This window comes from Gordionus sp. m RMFG-2023, chromosome 2, assembly GCF_954871325.1.
Source record: "Gordionus sp. m RMFG-2023 chromosome 2, tfGorSpeb1-WG-v2, whole genome shotgun sequence".
Taxonomy (NCBI): domain Eukaryota; kingdom Metazoa; phylum Nematomorpha; class Gordioida; order Chordodea; family Parachordodidae; genus Gordionus; species Gordionus sp. m RMFG-2023.
Window position 1 is genome coordinate 24,843,386 of NC_088776.1, and position 21,964 is coordinate 24,865,349.

At 29.1% G+C, this 21,964-nt stretch overlaps 1 protein-coding gene across 1 annotated transcript; it reads right to left on the reverse strand.

Annotated features, from left to right (window-relative positions):
- Positions 1-635: 635 nt before the first annotated feature.
- Positions 636-18,767, reverse strand: LOC135923291 (uncharacterized). Its single transcript, XM_065457962.1, has 13 exons — positions 18,747-18,767; positions 18,628-18,681; positions 12,192-12,355; positions 8,651-8,742; positions 7,827-7,891; positions 6,983-7,635; positions 6,330-6,878; positions 5,976-6,104; positions 5,507-5,914; positions 4,238-4,554; positions 3,585-3,978; positions 2,142-2,314; positions 636-1,485 (listed from the first exon to the last, which is right to left on the reverse strand). Exons 2-13 carry the CDS (start codon positions 18,664-18,666, stop codon positions 809-811), a joined length of 3,660 nt encoding a protein of 1,219 aa, XP_065314034.1. The 5' UTR covers positions 18,667-18,681; positions 18,747-18,767; the 3' UTR covers positions 636-808.
- Between the last annotated feature and the right edge of the window lie 3,197 nt (positions 18,768-21,964).

The following is a 21,964-nucleotide window of genomic DNA, read 5'->3' on the forward strand; positions in this document are numbered from 1 at the left end:
TATTATTTTGTTTTCTTTTAAATAGATGCATCTGCAATATATTTATTGTTTCGCGGTTATGACTTCGTGCAGATATATTCGCCGTAGAAAATTGGCAATAGGGAGTTCGCTAACACGTGTTCGCGAATAAGGTTTCGCTAAATTGTATTCGCTTTAAAGTATTAACGGTTGAGGTTTCACGGAAATAAATTCGAGATATTATTTTCGTTTAAAATGTTTCTCGAAAAAAAAAATTGCGGAATTGATTTCGTTACTTTTGATATAAATTTCCTTCGCGATAAGTTTCGCTAAATTTTTATCCATGTAAGTTTCCCTGAATTGACCTGATACGAATTTTTTAAAGTTGAATATTAAAATATTTTAACGTAGTATATTACTTTTTTTGACTTAGTAAAAATATTAATGGTTTTAATTTCATATCAAAAACATTGTGAAAATTTTTGAATAGCTTATGTCATTGTAATAACTATAGCTTATTGCCATGCATAAACCTTTTTTTGAGCGTCAACCATTTTGAAAGTAAACTGTAGTATTCTTAATTTATTTTTTCATAGAGAAAATATATATTTAAGATATATAAATAGCTTAAAGTATATATTTATATTAGCCTATTTAATAAGCGATTATAATTATTATAAACTTCTTCACTTACGTCAATATATAAAGTATAAAATACGAAGCATATTCGAAGTTATAAATAACAGAAAAATATAGTATATAAATATTAATTATATATAAGATAAATTGAATCATTTGATTATGTTTTAACTTGGGTATATATTACTAAAATTTAGAATTATATAATATGTCATGTTTTAAGAGTAGGATTCTGGAAAAAAGTTGAGGAATTTTCATTTTTAAAATTTTTATCGATGTTGTTAAGCAGACGGCGACCAATCGGAACTGAGCTTTTTCGCGATTTTAGAATCATTTCTGAAGAAGTATTGATGGATTTTATCGTTGGATTAGATAGATTATTGGTATCATTGAAAAGGCGCAAATATTGATGTTGTTTAAGGGCCTCCCCTTTCTTCCTTCTGGAATTCAACACTATCGTGTTATCGGCATTGTTGAGAATGATATTTTCCTTTTCGCCTTTCTTGGGTGATGGTACAATGTTGCAAGGTGATATTTCATCGTTAATGATACTCAAATTTATATGCGTAGGAAATGCTCCTTTTTCGTTATTGTAAATACCGTTTCCAATGAGACTAGAACGAGATCGTACGAATCCTCTTGGAAAAAAGGAGGTTTCCGGATAATTTTGACAAAAAGCGTGTTGTTTATTTAGGTTTATTTTATCGTCGATGGCAAAAATATTTCTATGATTTCTATCAATTATAGTTGCGGCATTATAAAATCTTCTGTGAAACGAGACGGGTTCTGCGTCGTACCAGGTATGCCTTTTGATAGCAGGCGGATAGGAGTCAAAATTATGACTTCCTTTCTTGTGTGGCGTACTATTATAGGTCAATTTTTCAAAATCTTAGTTATTTTATAAATAAAATTTTACGAGATTAGTAGACATAGATATATTGTATAAAATAAGAATTCCTACTATTAGGATACTCATTCATAAAATTATAAATAGTGCTGCACCGATTTTTTGCCGATATTTAAATAGCCTGGTTATAAATGTGTATATTTCGAAATTGGCACAAATTGAGAGATATTTTTTAATGTATAACCATCTTAGAATATTAATAACACTTAGAAATATGTTATCAGGTAAAAATATTTTAAATGGGGTAGCGGCAAAATAAATCAACCTATGGGGGTTTTGTGAACAAATTTTATACCGTCCGATTCTATCGTTTCCTTAAAATAATTTTGTTATATGGCAAATTGTAATGTTATATTGATATTCCAAGATGTTCATGCAAAAAAAATTAGCTGTCAATCTCGTGCCAATTCTGAGATATATACTTTTATAATTAGTTCGTTTCAATATCGGCAAAAATATCGACACAGACCTAATTATAAATTGCAATTATTAAACAAAAACTGTATAAATATAAATGTAAATGAAGACAGAAGATCAATGTTATTTAATTTAAGTTTTTTTTAAAAATTCATTTTAAAATAAATCATATAAAATGCCTTCAAATGCCGATGTACTATTATATTTTTTTAAAGTATACTTAATGTCTTATCTTTAACCATCCCTTTAGAAATGTGAAGAGAATGTGAAAGACGCAATCCTTTGTTGTGAGCCATAAATTCGCGTTCAGGATTTGACAAGACTTTCATATTGATTTTGTTCTTAATGAGTTTAGGTTTCATGAAGGCATCTTGTCTGTCATTAAGGTTATTCCTTTAAATTAAAATTAATGAACAAGTATTTAAATTTAACATAAGCTTATATCTTATTTTATGCCAGTTATTAAAAAACTATGAATTAATTGTACAAAAAATGTTTAGTAAATTTCGCGTCAGTCATGGAATGAGGAAAAATAATAATATTGGGCAGCAACTCTAATTAATAATGATAAAATAAGAATACGATCAGCGTTCTGGTATATATAACAATAGAACGATATTTCTTAATTTACATTGTTCGCCATATTTATTTTTTCATTATTTAATTTTAACTCATTCGCCATATTTATAATAATATACATTAATTCGGAATTCATATAATTATTATACAATTAATAAAAGTAGGTCTCATGTCGACCGATAAATTGAAAATAATTATAATATAATATAATCACATTTGAATCCGTCAAATAAAAAATGACTGCTTGTCATTTCTCAACACTATACTCGCTCCATCAATGATGCAAATGTCACATTTTAAGGCCAGGCCCGGATTTAACTTTTTTATCTGAGGATGCACCGATACTGTATTAGTTAGTATCTAACGATCGATACTTCAATTTTAACTGATACTAGTGAAACTAATTTTCTTTTAAAACAAATATCAAAAACGTATATAGGAAATATTACCTCAGAAAATATAAATGGGTTAACCTTTATAGATATTTGAAACTAAATATTGATAAAATCACTGAAAAATTAGCTAAATTCAGGCTTAATATTTTTTAAAAAAAATCGGACGTGTTGTTAAACTTAAATTTTTAAATATAATATTAAATTTTGTGAAATAAATTAATATATTATAAAACTATTGCAAAACAAGGCGCCAATATTTTTTATTTGTGGTTTGGCCCATTTTTTCTAATCAATAATTTTTACAAATTTATATTTATTTTAAATGCTTAAATTTTTTTATCTTTGTACAAATTATTTATCACATTCTTAAAATAAATTTTGGCGTCTCATTTTTTATATATTTATCATAATTTATAAATGTAAATTAAATTAAAGAAACAAAATTAAAAAAATTAGCAACACCTTCATTTTACTTATCTTAGAAATTTTGTAAATTAATATATTTTATAAATTCATAAATAATGTAGGCTTAAAAAGATTATTATCGGTTAAAATTAAAGTTGCATGCCGATACCATGAACATCGATTAATTTCATAAAAAATTTTCCCATTTCATAGTCTAATTTTATTATTTAAATTCAAAAGTTTGTGGATAGTTAATAAAAAATTAAACATCTATTTTTGTTTACATGGCTTGCTCCTTGTACCGAGACCATGAACTCGCCTCCTTGTACCTATGGTCGTGATGCTGTATCATGGCATTGCATAAAAAGGCTAATTTCGATTTAATAAAATTATAATTGAAGGACGAGTTTTGTTTATTAATGGACTTTACGTTCGGTGAAGGTTTCTTTTCGAGGTCACATTTGGGGATGTTTTTATTACTCTGGCCATTAACCGATTTACCATCAAAATTTTCTTTTAAACCTGCCTCGTGGGTCTCCATATAAAAACTGACAACCCTGCGAATTCCCCTAAAAGTGGTCGCATTCGTGGTATTGATAGTCAAGGTTTTGTCAGAATTATTTATAATTTCTAGAGGGGTACAATATTCGTTTTTAGGATCGTATGGGTTTATCGTGTCTTAAAAAAATAAATGAAGTATATTTTAAAATTTTGACTAATCTGGACCTTGAGAAACTATTCGAAAATAAATTAATACGGAACACAGGCGTTACTTTAAAATTAGCATCATGTTTTTGAAATATCGAAATTAAATAGATATAGGAAATACAATATAAGTTATTTTTTAAAAGATTGCATTTTATTATGCTATATTACCAGGGACCTAAAACAAGAGCAAAGGTTAGGTTCCAGGTCCCTGCTTATTATATTAACATACCTATACAGAATTTGCTAGACGCTTCAAATTTTAAATATTCGGGTTGAAGGTTTTTTTTTTCACCATTCTCATAATAAATTCTATGATTTATATTATTGTTATTGTCTATGTTGCTATCATCAAATTCCTCGTCTATATTCCCGATCTTGATACTGTTAACGTCATTGAGAGAAGTATTATGATCTTGAGAGTTTGAAGAACTAAGGAAATCATTGTTTTCTGAAGATATAGATGTTAGGTGGTTGTATTTGTTTAGATAATAAGGTTTCAAGTTTGATTCAGATTTAGAACGCCAAATCATAATTTGTCTGTTATGGCTTAAACAAAATATTTATATTTTTAAAAAAATTAAAATCTCCATAATCCTTTTACACTTAGAAATCTTAGTCATAGAAAAAGAAATTGCGAGATAAAACATGTTTTAATTAGCTTTATTTAAAAAGTAAATTAAATAGAAATGAATCATAAAAGGGACCAAGAATCGTTAAATATAATGCCGATTATAAATAAAAATAAATTTACCTTAAAACAAGAGAAGATCCAAATTTATACTAAATTATTAAATTGAAAGAATAATACCGAAAATTCTAATATATCATCAAAAAAATGAACAAAATTAAGCGCTCGTAAGACTAATGTCTTTATTTTTCTGGACCACGAACCCTGAACCCAAACCTGGTTAAGAAATAGTTCATTGAACCAGAACCCCAACCTGAACCATTTTTTTAGGTGGGTTAGCATGATTTTTACCAGCCATCATTTTGTAAAATTTCATATAAAAAAAGGTGGTATATTTTTTGTATTGGTTAGATTATTATCAAAAGTAAGACTGAATAAAAAACAAAGTCAAAATGTATCGTTTTATTAAATGATTTAAAATCTATATTTTAATTTTAACATTTTAATGGATATGTCCTGATCTTAAATACTTTTTAAAAACTTAGGGCTTATATTTGAGAAGATATCGTGATATTTCGTTTAATAATTAAAATAAATCGAAAAATAATTCTTGAACCCTGAATTTATAAAGGGTTCGAGTTCCTGGTTTTAATATTTATGTGTGTCATCAAACAACGAGATTAGAACCCAAGTTAGCGAAATTCCTTTACTTCAAATTGATTTAGGCCTAAAAACTAGGGCCTAATCGACTCAAACATTCTAGGTAAGTGATTATGTATTTTAAACATTATAAGAAATTATAACTTAATTTTATTTTTTATAAGCACTTTTTATAGGTGATTTGTAATGGGATATATATTTAGATCTAACCTTGCCCTTAAGATGCCCTGATAGGTTAGTAACTGTCGTTCAAAATTTGGGTTGGGTTGTACGCAGGGCCTCTTCGATCGAACTAACGAGAGTGCAATATCGTAGGAGAGTCGCTGGCTTTTCATCACGTAAGCTATGACAACGCTAGCTGAACGGCTTATTCCCATTTTACAATGCACTAAAATGTTGTGATTACCGGTGTTTGGATTGTTGGTGGAATTATTCGTGTCCCTTTCAATGTTATGTTTATCCCGATCAATGTTATTTAATTTGTGAAATTTTTCAGATTTTTCGAGCAAGGGCGTCGAGAAGGGATTATAGAATGGCAAATGAGATAAGTGGGTTGGGCTTGGAGATTTCCTAATAGTGCCTGATCTTTGGCCTTTTTTTATTGCTCTTGATATGAATCTAATGAGTGTAAAATTTAAATTTTAGTCTTTGATATCAATTTTTATTAATAAAAAATTACTTATAAGTTTTGTCCCAATGCGGTAGTAGATTACTTAGTTCGTCATCGGCGACACGTATATTTTGATAGAAAAAAATATCAGGGAAAAAGTTTTCGATTTCCTTTGTAACGTTAATTATGTAGCCGATGCTAATTAAATTATTCATAAAAAAAATTATAATATATTATCTAAATAGTAATAAATAAACGATTTTAAAAGCTTAAAATAACTTTTTCCGGTCTAATTGAGTAAAAATACCTAACATAAAAGCCTGCTAAGTCTGAAATCAAAAAAGATTTTAAATCACATGACTTATATAAATTAGAAGTCCGCTAGTTTATCCTGAGTTGTTTTTAAAAATATATAAATGTAACCGATTAGCCCGTAGCTCTTCAAGGTTCGAAGCATTCCATTCGCTTCCCAGGTACAGGTTAGTGGTTACAGGGGTAGCACGATCCATCCTCCCCAAGATGAGAAGCAAACGCTCTTCCACGAAAGCCTTTAATTCCCCCGGGCGGTGGAGAGAGAGGTCTCCGTCGTGCCATTCCGGCCCGATCTGGGCTAACTCTCGTTCTAGGCCGTGTCTTATTGAGAGAAAAGTTGCCTCCTCTGGATCCGCTACAGACATAACGCGACGCAGAGCTTCTGTCACGATAGATTTTTGATGCCGTGAAAGCGTTTTAATGTTAAAGTGGCGGTTAGAATTGTCAGCTGAGAGATGATTAGTTTTAGTAGTTTGGGTCCAATAGCAGTGGGCTGAGGCCAGATCGTAATAGAGGGAGGCACAGGCTGGAGATCGATCAGCCGGAGGGAGAGCACGCCATTCTCGAAAGGCTACGGGGTCGGGAGCTCGTCTGGATAGTGAGTCGTAGTGTTCTAAAGACGAGGCGTAGCTCGGAGACGATCGCTGGCGAGATAACCCGCTTGTTATAAATTGGAGGAGATAAAACAAAAAACGTAATGTGATTATTTATAAATTGTTTTAAAAAATCATTTGAAAATAATGTCTTTCTTTAATAATTTAAACCTGGTGAAGAGGAGCTCGTGCAGGCATTGAGCTGCGCACCACATAGCCCTAACACATATCGGTTTGAAGTAAAGGTCCTTTGAATGTTCCAAATTATCTTTGTCATAGAGATCAACTAAAGGGGGCGGATTTAAAGCAGGACTAATCAATATAGCACCATCTCCATCTAAGGTAATACGTGTACTCGCCGGATCAAAGGGTAGGGCTAAGCCCACGGAGAATTCACAGCTTTTGACCTGGCGGTATTCCGCAAGTTCCATCTTTGTTTTGTCATTACCGTTATTAGCATTGGCATTTATATGGTCCTTCGTATTTTTAGCGCAGCCGTTCATATCATTCTTATCTTTGGGCAGATTAGTTACAAGGTCGGGAGGCGCAAGGATAATACCCCTAGTGATACCGTCCACGCCCAAGAGAATGTATCTCTCTCCCTTATCGTTATTATTAGTAATAGTCGACGCTACGACAGTATTTTCATCTTCACTAGAGTAATCTTTGTTCGAAACTATGGCCAAATATCGCATCTTAGAAACAAAGCAAGTGGCGGAAGATTTATCGGCGACCAAGGCAGGGTGGCCTATTAAAAATTCGTCCTCTAGTTGATCGTTCGTGTATTTGAGGTCGGAAATGAAATTGCTTTCCAGCTTGACGGCCTATAATATTTATTTATAAAATATTATAATAACTATTTCTTGGAATGTTCTGAAACGATCCGCCAAAAAATTATGATCATCAGAGAACCAGAAATATATACAATGTTCTAAGTCTGGTATTTATTTCGAAAAATTAAAATTATGCATAAAATTATATAAAATCAAAAGTTTTTGTTTAATATATGCTATACTAATTTTAAATCGTCTTGAGGTCGTAGAAGATCCAATATTTTTTGAAGATGTAAGGTGATGTCATCTATATATTTCAAAAAAGATAATTATAGTAATAGAATATTTCCTATTCGAATATAGAAATATCTGCAAAATAATATAAATAATCATCCCATAAAAATAATTTTCAAGGCAAATTAGATATATGAAGTTTCGGCCTGATCCCCAAAAGTTTCTTAATATTATAAATTTAATTTCGCTTATTGAAAGTACCCATGATAACCAAGAAAAATAATTATGCCAAAATATTTTCTTAGTATAAACAGGCAGGGAGCGTATTAAGATTATATATAATAATCTGAAACTTTTAGGCCCGGCCCATAAGCTTCTCGTTTTTAAAAATATATTTTCGGACCGGCTCTGCATATATTTTTAAAATTTTGTGACTAGGTTAGTGTTTTTTTTTAATTTTTTTGTGAAGGTTTTTAAAGGAGAAATTGAAGATATGAGAAGAGGATGAATGTTAAATCTATTTATTGTATGAATTTTCAACTGGTTAATTGATTTTAATTTAATTTTAAAAACTCGGCCTTGATTTTTAAAATATTCTTTTCAAGGCCCGTTAGAGATTGGACTATTATAGGTGGGCCTACATGTATCTAATTTAAATAATCAACAAAAAAATAAGGAACATAAGTCAATATAATTTCCTTAGTTACTTACTATAAGTAATGTAATATACCAACAAATTTTTTTATAATCTGATGGGAACAGGCCGAAAATTAACTTATTTTTGCTCAGGGTTAATGTTCTGTTGGTGCATTCTTATATTACAAGATTTTACCTCTAGAATTATTGTCTATATTACGCTTGATTTGAGTATTTGATATGTTGATTGCCGCTCCCTTCAGAGTAAGATAAGTTTCTAGTTTTTTACTTATTTTTTAAAAAAATATTAATCAATACAATATAGAACATAATATAAAAAAATTGGCATGAAATTCTTATGTACTGTTTGCCGTGGTTTATACCCAACCCCTTATTTGGTTATGAATTATCCATACACACCTAAAGTATACTATGGTATCAATCCGAGTTCATAAAAAGTAAATATAACTAAATTTTAGATGTTACTAGAATTTTTCAAAAATTAGAAGTCACTTTTGTGATGCAAATTTATGATGAATTTTATTTGCTTCACTATTTCCACTCCTAATAAGAATGAATTATAGGTAGGAAAAAAATAGGTTAATTTAATCCAGTCAACTCTTTAAACTAACCGAAGCCCAATTTGCGCTTATGTAAACAATTAGTCACTACTAGAATCAATAATGATCAAGCAATCACACATTAGGATGAGTGCGTTGTTTATTGTTTGATTTTAACGAAAGAAAAAAATGATCGAAAATCTTATTTTTTAAATAACATTATTATATTATGTATGATGCTTTATTTATTTGATGCACTTTTTAAAAAAAATATTATATACTATGGTAGGTCATTTTTTGGTAGAGTTCATAAAAATTAAAATTTTTATATAAGTAATGACTGGAAAGGGAATGGGAAGTTATTTATAAATTCGACCTCTTTTCCAAAAATAAAAAAGTAAAATGAAATGAAATGAAATGATAAATTTTATTAATTTTAATTTTAAAATTATGATTATATTCAGTGTAGCCCAAACATTTTCTTTATATCTCGCTTAAATTTTTCTTTCCTTTCTTATCTTTTCTTTCTCTCTACGTAAGAGGTTTTCGAAATTAGATAAGAGATGTTTAAAATTATCAAAATATATTAACTAAAACTACTGAGAGATTTATTCATTATAATAATCTTTTTATAATTAAAATATGACACGGTAATTTCTCTTCAACCTTAACCTCTATATACAGGAATTTAATTTAATCTTATTAGCGAACTGTATCAAAAAAGGTAATAAATTATTCAAAAATGTTAATTTTTTTTTAAATCAAAGCCGACCAGCTATTATTATATAGATTCTAAAAAATGTTATCAATATGAAAATAGAGAGAGGTTTACCGAAAAAATTAGGAAATCTTTCTTTTATTTCTCGCATTTTTTTATGGAGTCTCCATATAAAATCCAACAAATTCCATTTTTTGGCTTAAGGCCCCAGAATTTATATTAATTTTTAAGCCCGAGCCTGAATATTTTAATTTTAGACGTATTTAATTGAAAAATATAAATTAAACGCATTATTATAAATTTTAATAAAATGGAAATCACAAATATTGCTTTGTTCTTCTCAGAAAATATAATTTTATTTTAATAACACATTCTTTTCTATTATATTTTTTAAAAATAAGCGTGGGGCTTTAGTACCCACAATCTTATAATCAACTCAACACTGCTTTTAGCATTATAAATTCCTGGTTATTTATACATTATAAAATATAACTAATAAACATTATGTTAAAACTTGCCTGCATGAATAAGGAGATTTTTTTTTTAATTTAAAAAAATAACAAAAAAAATATTGTATTATGTAAGATTAACGTTAATGTAAATGAATGACCTAATTCTTCTTTATTATATTATATAACGATTATATATAAGAAATGAATCGATTTATAAAGTAATAATGGTAAAGAAGGGATGAGGGAAACATTGCATTCTAAAAAAAGGGGAAATTTTCGAAAGAAAATAAGAATTATAAAAAGGATATATACAAAAATTTTACAATCCATGAATGAAAATAATATTAAAAATATTTAAATCAAAAAATGTTGTATACTATAAGAGTAAGAGATGATAATAGTATAAGGTCGGATAATTTTGTGAAAACAAAAGCGAATATTATACATTTTCAAAATAATATGTAATTTTTTAATCGGTTAATAGTTAAATTTTAAAAGCAAAAGAATCAAATTAAAGAATAAAAATTGTTAGAATTGTTCCCATTTTAATTCTCGGTTATCATAATAAATAATTAATGGTAGTAGGGGGGTGGGGGGTGGGGGGGGGGGGGGGGGTTGAAATGATTTAGTTCATAAGACATTTCGTAAATTATTTATTTTAACCCTTAGCGTCATTATATCCTATACTTCTTGAGCTCAATTTCAGGCCTGCCTGGATAGTATTTCCCCTGCTAGTAAAATTAGTCATTTTAAATGATTTCGAGTGTTTTCTAAATGGTTACAAAGCTATATTAAAAATAAGCAATTGAATGTAATGATCCATCATCATAAATGATTATTCAGCTGGTTAAAATTGATATCATAATATAATTGCATTTATAAAAAAAAATTAGATTCATCGCTAGGGTTTTTAACTAATGCTATTCTACTTGTCAACCTCAAAAAGTAATACCGAATACTGGTTTTATCAAATGTATTTTTGGGCACATGTTATCACAAAAACGTTACCGCGATAGCAATTACGCTGGATGTCTGCAGTAGAACCCCGAAATCCAGCCCTCCAATGTTTTAAAAATTTTAATCCACTCGCTGACAGGCCATAAAAATTGGTTTAACCCGACCACCCATTTTTAAATTATTGGATCAATTGATTTGGCTTTTAAATTTTTTTTATTTTCATATATTAATGCAATATTTTGAAAATAAAAAAATAATTGTTAATAAATATAAGATTATATGTTCATTTCGCCCGAAAAGTATTTTAAATTCACCGGCCCTCTCTCCCATTGTTTTAAAAATAATTTTTACCCGCCTACCCAGGGATGCGAACCCGACAAAATTTTTGCCCGGGTTCGGTTCGGGTTCGGTTCCGGGTATAAAAAAAAGGTGGGTTCGGTTCGGGTTCGGTTTAGGGAAATATTTTTGAACCCAGGTTTGGTTCGGTTCGGGTTCAAGAATTTTTGAGTTGATAAAAAAAATTCTATATTTAAATCATAATAAAAAACTAGACATAAATTTGATATAAAAAATAAATTTTTTATTTTATTTATAGGCAAATATAGTTAAAAATACAAAGCATTTAGTCATGAAAAAAGAAAGAGATAGGAATAAATATTATAAAATATAATTAATATAAACAATAATATTTTTGAAAAATATATCCGGCATTTGCATTTTTTGGCTTAACTGACCCCCCCCCCCGCTGCGTACGCGCCTATTACAAATTTATAAATTCCAGCGCTCCCCTCCCCCAGTGAAATCACCTGTTATGATCCTGAATTAATAAATCAAAAGTATAACTGGCGGCTCTAAGTATTTAGTAATTTTCTGAAACATAGATATGGGTTAGGGTTTATATATTATTTTATAAAAATTACCCCCTCTCCCATTTACCTCCGCAAAAAAAAAAGAAGGCAATCATAATTTTTTGACCTTTGGAGGGTAGGTTAAATTTTTAAAGAAATTTAACAAAATGAGAAGTTAAAAAAAATTTAACAAATAATTTACTCATTTTCCTGGTGTTGCCCATCATTATTTTCGCTTTGAATTTTCTGTGAATTTGGGGCATCTAAATGATTTTTATTATCATCATCAAGGCTTTTAGTTGCACGATTTTGACTTAGTAATAAATTCGGAGGCACAGTTTGATTGGAGTTGTTATCAGAACGTATCTTTGGAAAACGGTATTAAAAAGTATTATTAAATCGATGATGAAAATTTGATTATTATTTGGAAAATAACAAAACAACAATATTAAATCTATAAATACACCTAACATTTTATTTCAGTTGCATCAAAAAGAGAGTAGCATTTCAAAATACCTTTACTTTTATACTCAAAAAAGGATGGCATTACTAATGATTTTACTTTTCGTCAATAACTTTTTGATAAAAAAAATATTTAAAAATATCTATCTTTTCTATATGTAATATCTTGAAGTATTTATAGTGTTTATCAGTGGCGTAGACAAGAATGAGGAGTACAAAAATATGATTAGGTAAAATTTTTGTTTTTACAGAACTTTTATATGAAATCTAGACAATAATTTTCTTTCAGTTCATTTAAAATTGATAAAACCTTATCCTTTATTTTCTAACACAAAATAACCTCAGAAATTTCTTCTACTAAAAAAGTAAGTGAAAAAATCTTTAAAATCTACGAGAATTCTATCTATTAGATAAACGGAAAAAAACAAATAATATCTATACAAATGATTTTGAATCGAGGAAACCTTAATGTATTTAAATGAAATAGATTTTTGAATGCAATTTAAAATCCGATATTTAAAACTCTGATAGAGGCATGCCGTTATTTTTGACTTTAATTTATAATATTTGGTTCACCCATTTAATTCAATGCTTCTATAATCGCCCTTCTGCATGATGCCAACCTGGAAATATTTTTTGTCGATAATGAGTTCTTCTTTAAACTATCTATAAAACGGGTTTAAGTACTAAATATACTAACCATTAATTATTGATTAGAGTTCAGTTAATATTTTCAGAAGTTTAGTTTATTTGGCTTGTAATTCGGTTATTTTTTTTGTGGTTGACAAAATTGATTGAAGAATTAATATGTAAGGCATTAAAAATTAAGCCAAACTAGATATTTAGAACTTCTATATTCTTATGATGCTAATTTTTTAAAAAAAATTCTTATTTTACCAATAATTTTTTTCCCCTTTAAACCATCTAACAAATAAAATAAAATATACAAGCACTACACAATGGTTTGGTATAGGCTCTTCAAGCTTAAAGCGTAACATATTAGCTTTCGTTTTGTTTATAACTCGGTTTTTAGTGATTCTCAAAATTGATTAAGTGCTAGTCAGAAACTAAATGTTAGCGCAATCACTTCTATATTTTCCATTCGAACACAGTGCCAATTTTATCCTATTTTTATTAACTTTTTTTTATACTGTGTACCTAACGGATTGAAATAATATACAATTAAGCACTAAACAACATTGATAAAATTTTCCGAACAAATTCTTTCAGTCATTTTTTAATCGTTAAGTTGGCCAAAATTTTGTTATTAATAATTTTTTCCTTTATACTGTCTGGTATACTGGATAAAGCACTCATAGGCTCTAATAAAGCATGAAACATTAGCATAGATTTTAGAAGAAAGCTTCCAACGGTTCAGCCAACTTTAAAGGAGATGATATAAAGATATTAGATATTAAAAAGAAAATAACCATGCAACAATCAATATAATTTAATTTCAATTATAATTTTTATAGGAGGAACCTGGTTGAAGGCTGGGCAAATATAAATATGGAGGCGAAACCCTCAAAAAAAATTATACCCTACCCCCACCCCCCTTGAGTAAATTCTGGCTACGCCAATTGTTAACATATATATATTCGAATTTATTAAATTATATAAATTCGTTTTATTTATTAAAATGTCTTTCCATTTTTTCCCCGAAATGTCAAACACTTTATTTTTTTTATTAAATGTTTTAAATAAAGAAGCAAGAAACAAAAACATTTAAAATATTATTCAGGTTAAAAAATATTTCACTCAAACCTCAAAGGAGAGGTCTCGTAATATATTTAATTTCAAAAAGGAAAATAAAGTTATATATTATAATATGCGCAAGAAACAATTTTAATTATAAAATATAATATAAGTGACGTCGAAGAGCTCTGTAAAAATTTGTAAGCTAGGTACAATTTCATTTCTCAATTATATTCTAATCAAGGTTGGGTTGGCATTACAATTATATAAATACAATCCCTTTTTTATAATTCCACTTTTAAAAAAGGAGTTAATAATTATAACTAATTGCATTTTTTCAGGCATGTAATTAGGAATTATCTGTTATAATATAATTTATTATAATTGATAATTAAATTTATAATCCCTTTTCCTATTTATTTAATTTTTATGAAAAAAGCGTAATAAATACAAACATTATATTCTAGGGTTGTGCCGATATTAAAGATCGGATCGGCACCGATATTTAGCGTTTTCAAAAAATATCGAATCTGGCCAATATTTTTTAAAAACGGATCTGATATTTTTTATTGTTTTTGGTTATTTTATGATTGTATATAATTTTATAATTTTTTTATTTTATAAATAATTTCATAACAATAAATTAATGAAAGGAACTAAAATACAATTTATTCTTTGTAATGTTTAAAAAAATAGTTTAAAATTTTACACTATTCTTTGTTATATTATCTGCAATAAGAAAAGGATTTTAAAATATATATCACATTCAGCTAGTGTAACGGCTCGATTTAGCCAATTTTCAAAAATGGTTAACTCAAGATTCTGGCCAAAAGTAAATTGTTAAAGCTTATTTATTTTGCCCACATATGGCAGAAAGATTTGCGCTTCTATTGGCCAAATTCTAAGGCTTAGATAATAATATTTTGGCTAAAATCTTGATTTAGTCCTTTTTAAAAATCGGCCAAATGGAGCTGTTCAACAACACTCATTCACCCATGAACATTACAAATATTTTAAATGAGATTATTAACTTTCTTTAAATCTAATAATTGTTAATTTTATTATAAAAAGAATTGTAATTAGAAAATCACAATTATATGTAATTAGTAATTAATTACCGTTTTTAGAAAAGGAATATAAGTAATTATAATTAGTTACAAGTTTGTAAGTAATTGTAATTAGGAATTAATTATAATTTTTGAGTAATTATGCCTATCTCTGATTCTAGTCGATGCTCAATCCTGGTATTGGCCAGGTTAAGGATCAAAAGAATATTTTTCTACATTATAATCTTGATCATTCTTTGATTAAAATAAATAGTGGCTAATATAATAGTAAAAACCGGACTAAATGTTTAAAATCTGGGAATCTAGTGGTCAGTAAAACCGGGGCGCACCTTATTTTTTAACTACGGAAAACATCTTAATATGCTAAATGTAAGAAAACTTATAAAGGAAGTGTTATTGATTATGCGGTTTATTTTGTGCAGATTTGATGGAAATTTCTGCAAGTTAAATAATTTTTGCAAATAAATTAAAAAATATGGAAATGATTTCCAAGAAATCTGCACAACAATGTATATAATTTTCCAATTTAGCGTATTCCAAAATTTAAAATTATAGCTAGATATAATATTGTTATTGGTTGTTTTTTTTTAAATGATAGGTTAGTACCACATGACACAAATTATAAAAAATTTTAAAGGAAAACCGAGTATGAATAATAGTTATGTGATCCATTCGTGCTTATCTTGCTTTTTATAACAGCTGCATCGATAAAAAATGCATATGGAAAATTTTCAAAAATCAATAAATTATCAAATTTTAAATGAGTAGATTTTTACTTTTATTTTTAATTTTAACTATTTGTGCTTATAAATTTTCAGTAACACAATCTGCCAAAATACTAAGGGGCGGCACCTCTTAAACCAGCTTTCAATAAGATAAGGTATTTTTTATTTTCCTCAATAATTATGCCTAGGTTTATATTATAAAGCAGCTTGCTTAAAGTCATGAGGGGATGGCCCGAGTTCTACCATACCATCAATAAAATATTTACCCAATTTAATATCAGGAGTAAAATTGTAATACTTTTATAATCAGAGTTGGTGTAATGTTGCATAAGTACTCTAAGAAGTAATTTACATTTATTTCTGAAATCAATTTCTTGGGCGAATTAGTATACCCAGATTAAATTGTTAAATAATAAAAATGGTTTAGTAAATAGCTATATAATATTCAGGAATTCAAACCAAACATAATTACCTAACATAAACAAGACCTGAACAGTTCAAAAATTTTCACGTGAACCTGAACAGAACTTTTAAAAACCTGTAAATCGGTTTAAACCTGATGGTTAATAATCAGTTTTAATAGACAAGTACAGATGCCTTCATGGGCCAGGCCGGCCCGCTGCTTATATATTATTTTTCGTGCATCGAATTTTTTTAATGGGCTTGGTGGGCTTATAAAAAATTTTACTGTGGGCCTTGGCCAGGCCTGGTCAAAAAATCCAGGCCCATGAAGGTCTCTGGATAAGTATCAGTAATTATTTTTTGACATTTTTTTATTGCTTGACTGTGCCAGCTACCCAAGTTAGAATATAGAAATGTTCTTAGCCCTAAAATTCATTCTTTTTCCTTATAAATATAATTGACAGAAGAGAATTTTAACATTTTAATTATAAAGACTTAATATTATTTTCTAGAATAGGGATAAAAAAAATTTAAATGTTCTTTTTTAATAAACTTGTTTGTATGCAAAAAGATTTTTCTAGGATAAGCGAGATTCCCAATTTTTAGATTAGAAAATATCCCTGGAGTTTTACTTAATATTTCAAATGAACTGCTAAATCAGGCAGATTAAGAGACAAGTGATGGCTATCTTTCAATTAAAGTATTTTATCAATACTAAATTTATATACCTAAAAACTTTTTATCAATAAAATAATAAATAATAGTTCATCAAGAATGATGAAGAATCAAATTTTTTCCTTTATTTTAATTGGTTTCTATTTGATACCCATATCAATATTTTATGCTGATATAATATTCCTGACCCCCTACTACCTAGGCCTTACTATTTAAAATGATATTTAACACTATAGTCAAAAGATTTATTTACCTTTTATTTAATATCCATATAAATATTTTGTGCTGCTAAAAATACTCCTGACCCCTAAGACCTAGACACTACCACATAAATTTATATTTAACATTATGGTCATTTTGTGTTGATAAAATATTCCTGACCCCCTAACCCCCAAGACTTAGACCTACCCATTTAGAGTGATAATTATAATTACAATCAAAAAATATTTTAATTTACCTTAGTTGATACCCATAGTAAATTTTTAGTTTTCCGCTTCACCACCCTAGACCAAATCCAACCCATTAAAACCAAGAGTGAATACTATTGAGTCAAAAAATATTTTAAATAGCTTCTATTTGGATACTCTTATCAATATTTTAGGCTAATAAAATTTTCCTGAACCCCCAAGACTTGAGCCAACCCATTTATAGAGAAAATTATCATTATAATCAAAAAATATTTTAATTATCTTTAACCATATTAAATTTTTGTTTTTTAACCTACCCCTCCCCATCCAAACCAAGTCCAACACATTTTAAGACCCTAAGAGTAAATTCTAATATTTCAGTCAAAGAAATATTTTAACTAGCTTTTAATATTTCTGACCCCCCCCCCCAGCTATAAACCAACCCTACTGAACTTATAAATATCATTACAATACCCGTATATTTTTATATTTTAACCCCCCCCCCCCATTCCTAGACCAAGTCCAACTCATGAACACCAAGAGTGAATATTATTATTTTAGTCAAAAATTATAGGTGAAATTTAAAATTATTCACGATGCAATGAAATGAATTGCATTGCTATAGATTAAAAATTTGACATATTATTTGTTTGCTTTTGAAAAATATCAAGGGATACATATCACTTGAACAATGTGTGCTTACTATTAATGATATATTAACCATTTTGATAATGCATCAAATCATCTTGGATGAGAAACAGAAAATTTCAAACTATTTTATAGTTTGCCCATGGTTTACAGTTAATTATTTTTTGAATATAAAATATCGATTTTATCACATTGGTTCAAGGATAAATTATAAATATAAATCAACCTAAATATCAAATTTGTATCAGTTATCAGATGGGAGATTACAAATATAATAAATCAGATTGAATCTGTGAAAAATGAGAATATATAAAATCAATTTCATAACTTAAACAGACTATCAATAATAGCATGGTATATCATTGTTTTAGCTTAATTTAAATTTAAAAATAATCATTTTATAAAAAATATATGTAAATACAAAACTAATCCATATAAAATATATGAAAAAATTTAATTATATTATTGCAAATCATAAACTATTTTGATTTAACTTATTTAATAATTCAAGCATATGCAATACAACGCCATATAATATAATTTAATTAAACACTTACTTTAGATATTTTTAAGTTTCTTTGCACTGTCACAATCATATTATTTAAATGCCTCTAAAATACGAATTTTTAGAAACACATGATATTCTATATATATAATGTATAATCTAAATTCTAACCTGTTTGAGAGGAGAGGAGAGAAGAGGAGAGGAGAGGAGAGGAGAGGAGAGGAGAGGAGAGGAGAGGAGAGGAGAGGAGAGGAGAGGAGAGGAGAGGAGAGGAGAGGAGAGGAGAGGAGAGGAGAGGAGAGGAGAGGAGAGGAGAGGAGAGGAGAGGAGAGGAGAGGAGAGGAGAGGAGAGGAGAGGAGAGGAGAGGAGAGGAGAGGAGAGGAGAGGAGAGGAGAGGAGAGGAGAGGAGAGGAGAGGAGAGGAGAGGAGAGGAGAGGAGAGGAGAGGAGAGGAGAGGAGAGGAGAGGAGAGGAGAGGAGAGGAGAGGAGAGGAGAGGAGAGGAGAGGAGAGGAGAGGAGAGGAGAGGAGAGGAGAGAGGAGAGGAGAGGAGAGGAGAGGAGAGGAGAGGAGAGGAGAGGAGAGGAGAGGAGAGGAGAGGAGAGGAGAGGAGAGGAGAGGAGAGGAGAGCAGAGGAGAGGAGAGCAGAGGAGAGAGAGAGAGAAAGAAAGAAAGAAAGAAAGAAAGAAAGAAAGAAAGAAAGAAAGAAAGAAAGAAAGAAAGAAAGAAAGAAAGAAAGAAAGAAAGAAAGAAAGAAAGAAAGAAAGAAAGAAAGAAAGAAAGAAAGAAAGAAAGAAAGGGTATATTAAATATTATTTAAAAAACAGCGGTAATAATTTTGTTATATCTAAATCAAGATAATTTTCATTTTTCGAAAATCCTTGATTGTAGTGATTCAGCATACACATATCTCATAGGTTCAAGTCTCGATCAAGTTAACATGATAGAAAAATCATACTAGGCTCTGGATCAATTTTTTAAAAAATAATAATTTATTTATTCAATTTAAATTTAAATCCAAAACTTTAAAAAATAAAATATTTTATTTAATTTACAATTAAATCCAAAACTTTCGTATAAAAATAAAATTATTTTATTCAATTTACAATTAAATCCAAAACTTTCGTACAAAAAATATAATTATTCTTTTATTAAATTTACAATTAAATTCAAATAAATTTATTAATAATCAAAAATATATTTCTTCTCCTTTTTCCTTTTATCATAAAAAATAAAAAACGTTATTCATTTTAAAAAAATACACAACACTCTATACAACATCAATCTCCATATCTCTCTATCATATACACATAATTACAACAGATCCGATTTAGATTATGAAGTGTTTTATTAAATAAGTAAAATAGGTAAAGTAAGTAAAAGTATATTTAATACAAAATATCACGTATATATATATAATGAATTCAATCCTTCAGGTTATGTAATTTACAAACGAAAAGTTAATATTATATTCAATTTAAATTCAATTTACAATTACATTTATATTACAGTTCTCCCCACTATAAATTGAATTCATCGTGATAACGTAGTGGGGGTTTCGAAACTCTTTTTTCAAGAGTTGTATTCTCATGTTCTGCCTTTTCCACTTCTTCGGTCAACGTAACGGGTATTTCCTTCTCTTGTGTATGTGCATCCCTCAATTGATCTGCATGCTTGTTTTTAACGATCCCCTCTGATTCCACATCGTACAATATTGCGCTTTTTCGTTGTAACACTTTTCCTTCATGCCACCCTGCTGTCCTTTCGTTTGCTATCCAAACTTTTTGCTGCTCTTCAAACTCCCGAGGTTCAACACTTCTATCTTTGTAGTACTTTTGTTTCCATAGAGCGTTTTCCGTCCTTTCTCTCGTTGATAATTTCCACTGATCTGATGTCGTCCTAAGCGACCTTCCAAACATCATCTCGGCAGGGGATTTACCAGTAGTTGCATTGGGAGTATTACGGTGAGTAATTAAAACATTCGCTAAATTTAACTGGTCCGAAGTCCCACATCTCCTTCCAGCATAGAAATGCGTCTTTATCGTCCGTATATATCGTTCAGCCAAACCATTCGATTTGGGGCTATAAGGGGCCGATCTAAAATGTTTTATATTGTTTTTTAAAAGAAACATTTTGAATTCAGATCCAGTAAACTGAGTACCGTTATCTGAGACAATGTAGCGAGGTAACCCAAATCTAGCGAAATAATTACGCAGATTATTTATTACACTCGCCGAATTAATATGTGTTAAAATTGCAACTTCAACCCATTTGGTAAAAGCGTCTACGCAAATTAACCAATATTTTCCAGATACGGGGCCTGTCAAATCAATGTGTAATCGTTCCCAAGGTCGGGTAGGAATGTTCCAATTGTATAATGGCACTTCTTTCGCTCCCGGCCTTCCTTCTTGACAACTCTTACAACATTTAACAAAGTCTTCAACATCAGTATCGAGATTTGTCCAAAACACGTAATATCTACACAATGATTTCATCCCCACTATCCCAGGATGTCCTCGATCAATCACATATAAAACCTCCTTTTTTAAAATATCTGGAATAATAATTCTATCATTATAAAATAATAATCCTTCTTCGAACGAAATATTATCTTTAATCGAAATATATTTTTTACAATCTCCGAATAATTATTTATATTATCAATATACCAATGATTTTTTATTAATTTAATAATCTCTTTTAGGTTTATATCATTGCTCGTTTCACTTACGACTTTACTGCGTGTGAAAGATAAATCCTCTATTAAATTAATTTTTAATCCTCTGATTTCTTCTTCGAATTTTTTTGTAACTTCATTGGTTTTTGCTTTCTCTACCCCCAAACGGGACAGAGCATCGGCACATTTATTTTGATTACCTGGTCTATATATTATCTCATAATCATAATTTAATAGTTTCGTCGCCCACCGTATTAAACGGTTATTTGTTATTTTGTTAAGATCTCTTTTATCACCTAAAATATATTGTAATGGTTTATGATCAGTAACCAAGATAAAATGTTTTCCAAAAATATATTGATGAAACTTCTCGATAGCGAATATGATCGCCGAAGCCTCCCGATCAATTGTGGCATAATTCTTTTCAGCCGCCGAAAGTGTCCTCGATGCGTAAGCAATCGGTTTCTCCTGGCCAGTAAGAAATCGGTGTGCAATAACAGCTCCTAGACCATCTTCGGAAGCGTCACAAGAAATCACGACAGGGATATCGGCTGAATAAGGAATTATTGTATCTTCTTTTGACAATATATTTTTAACTTTAGTAAATATTTCATTTTCTTTAGCTGACCAAAACCAACCAACATTTTTACTCGTTAGTCGTTGTAAAGGCGCACAAATAGAATGCAAATTTTTAATAAATGCCTCATGATAAT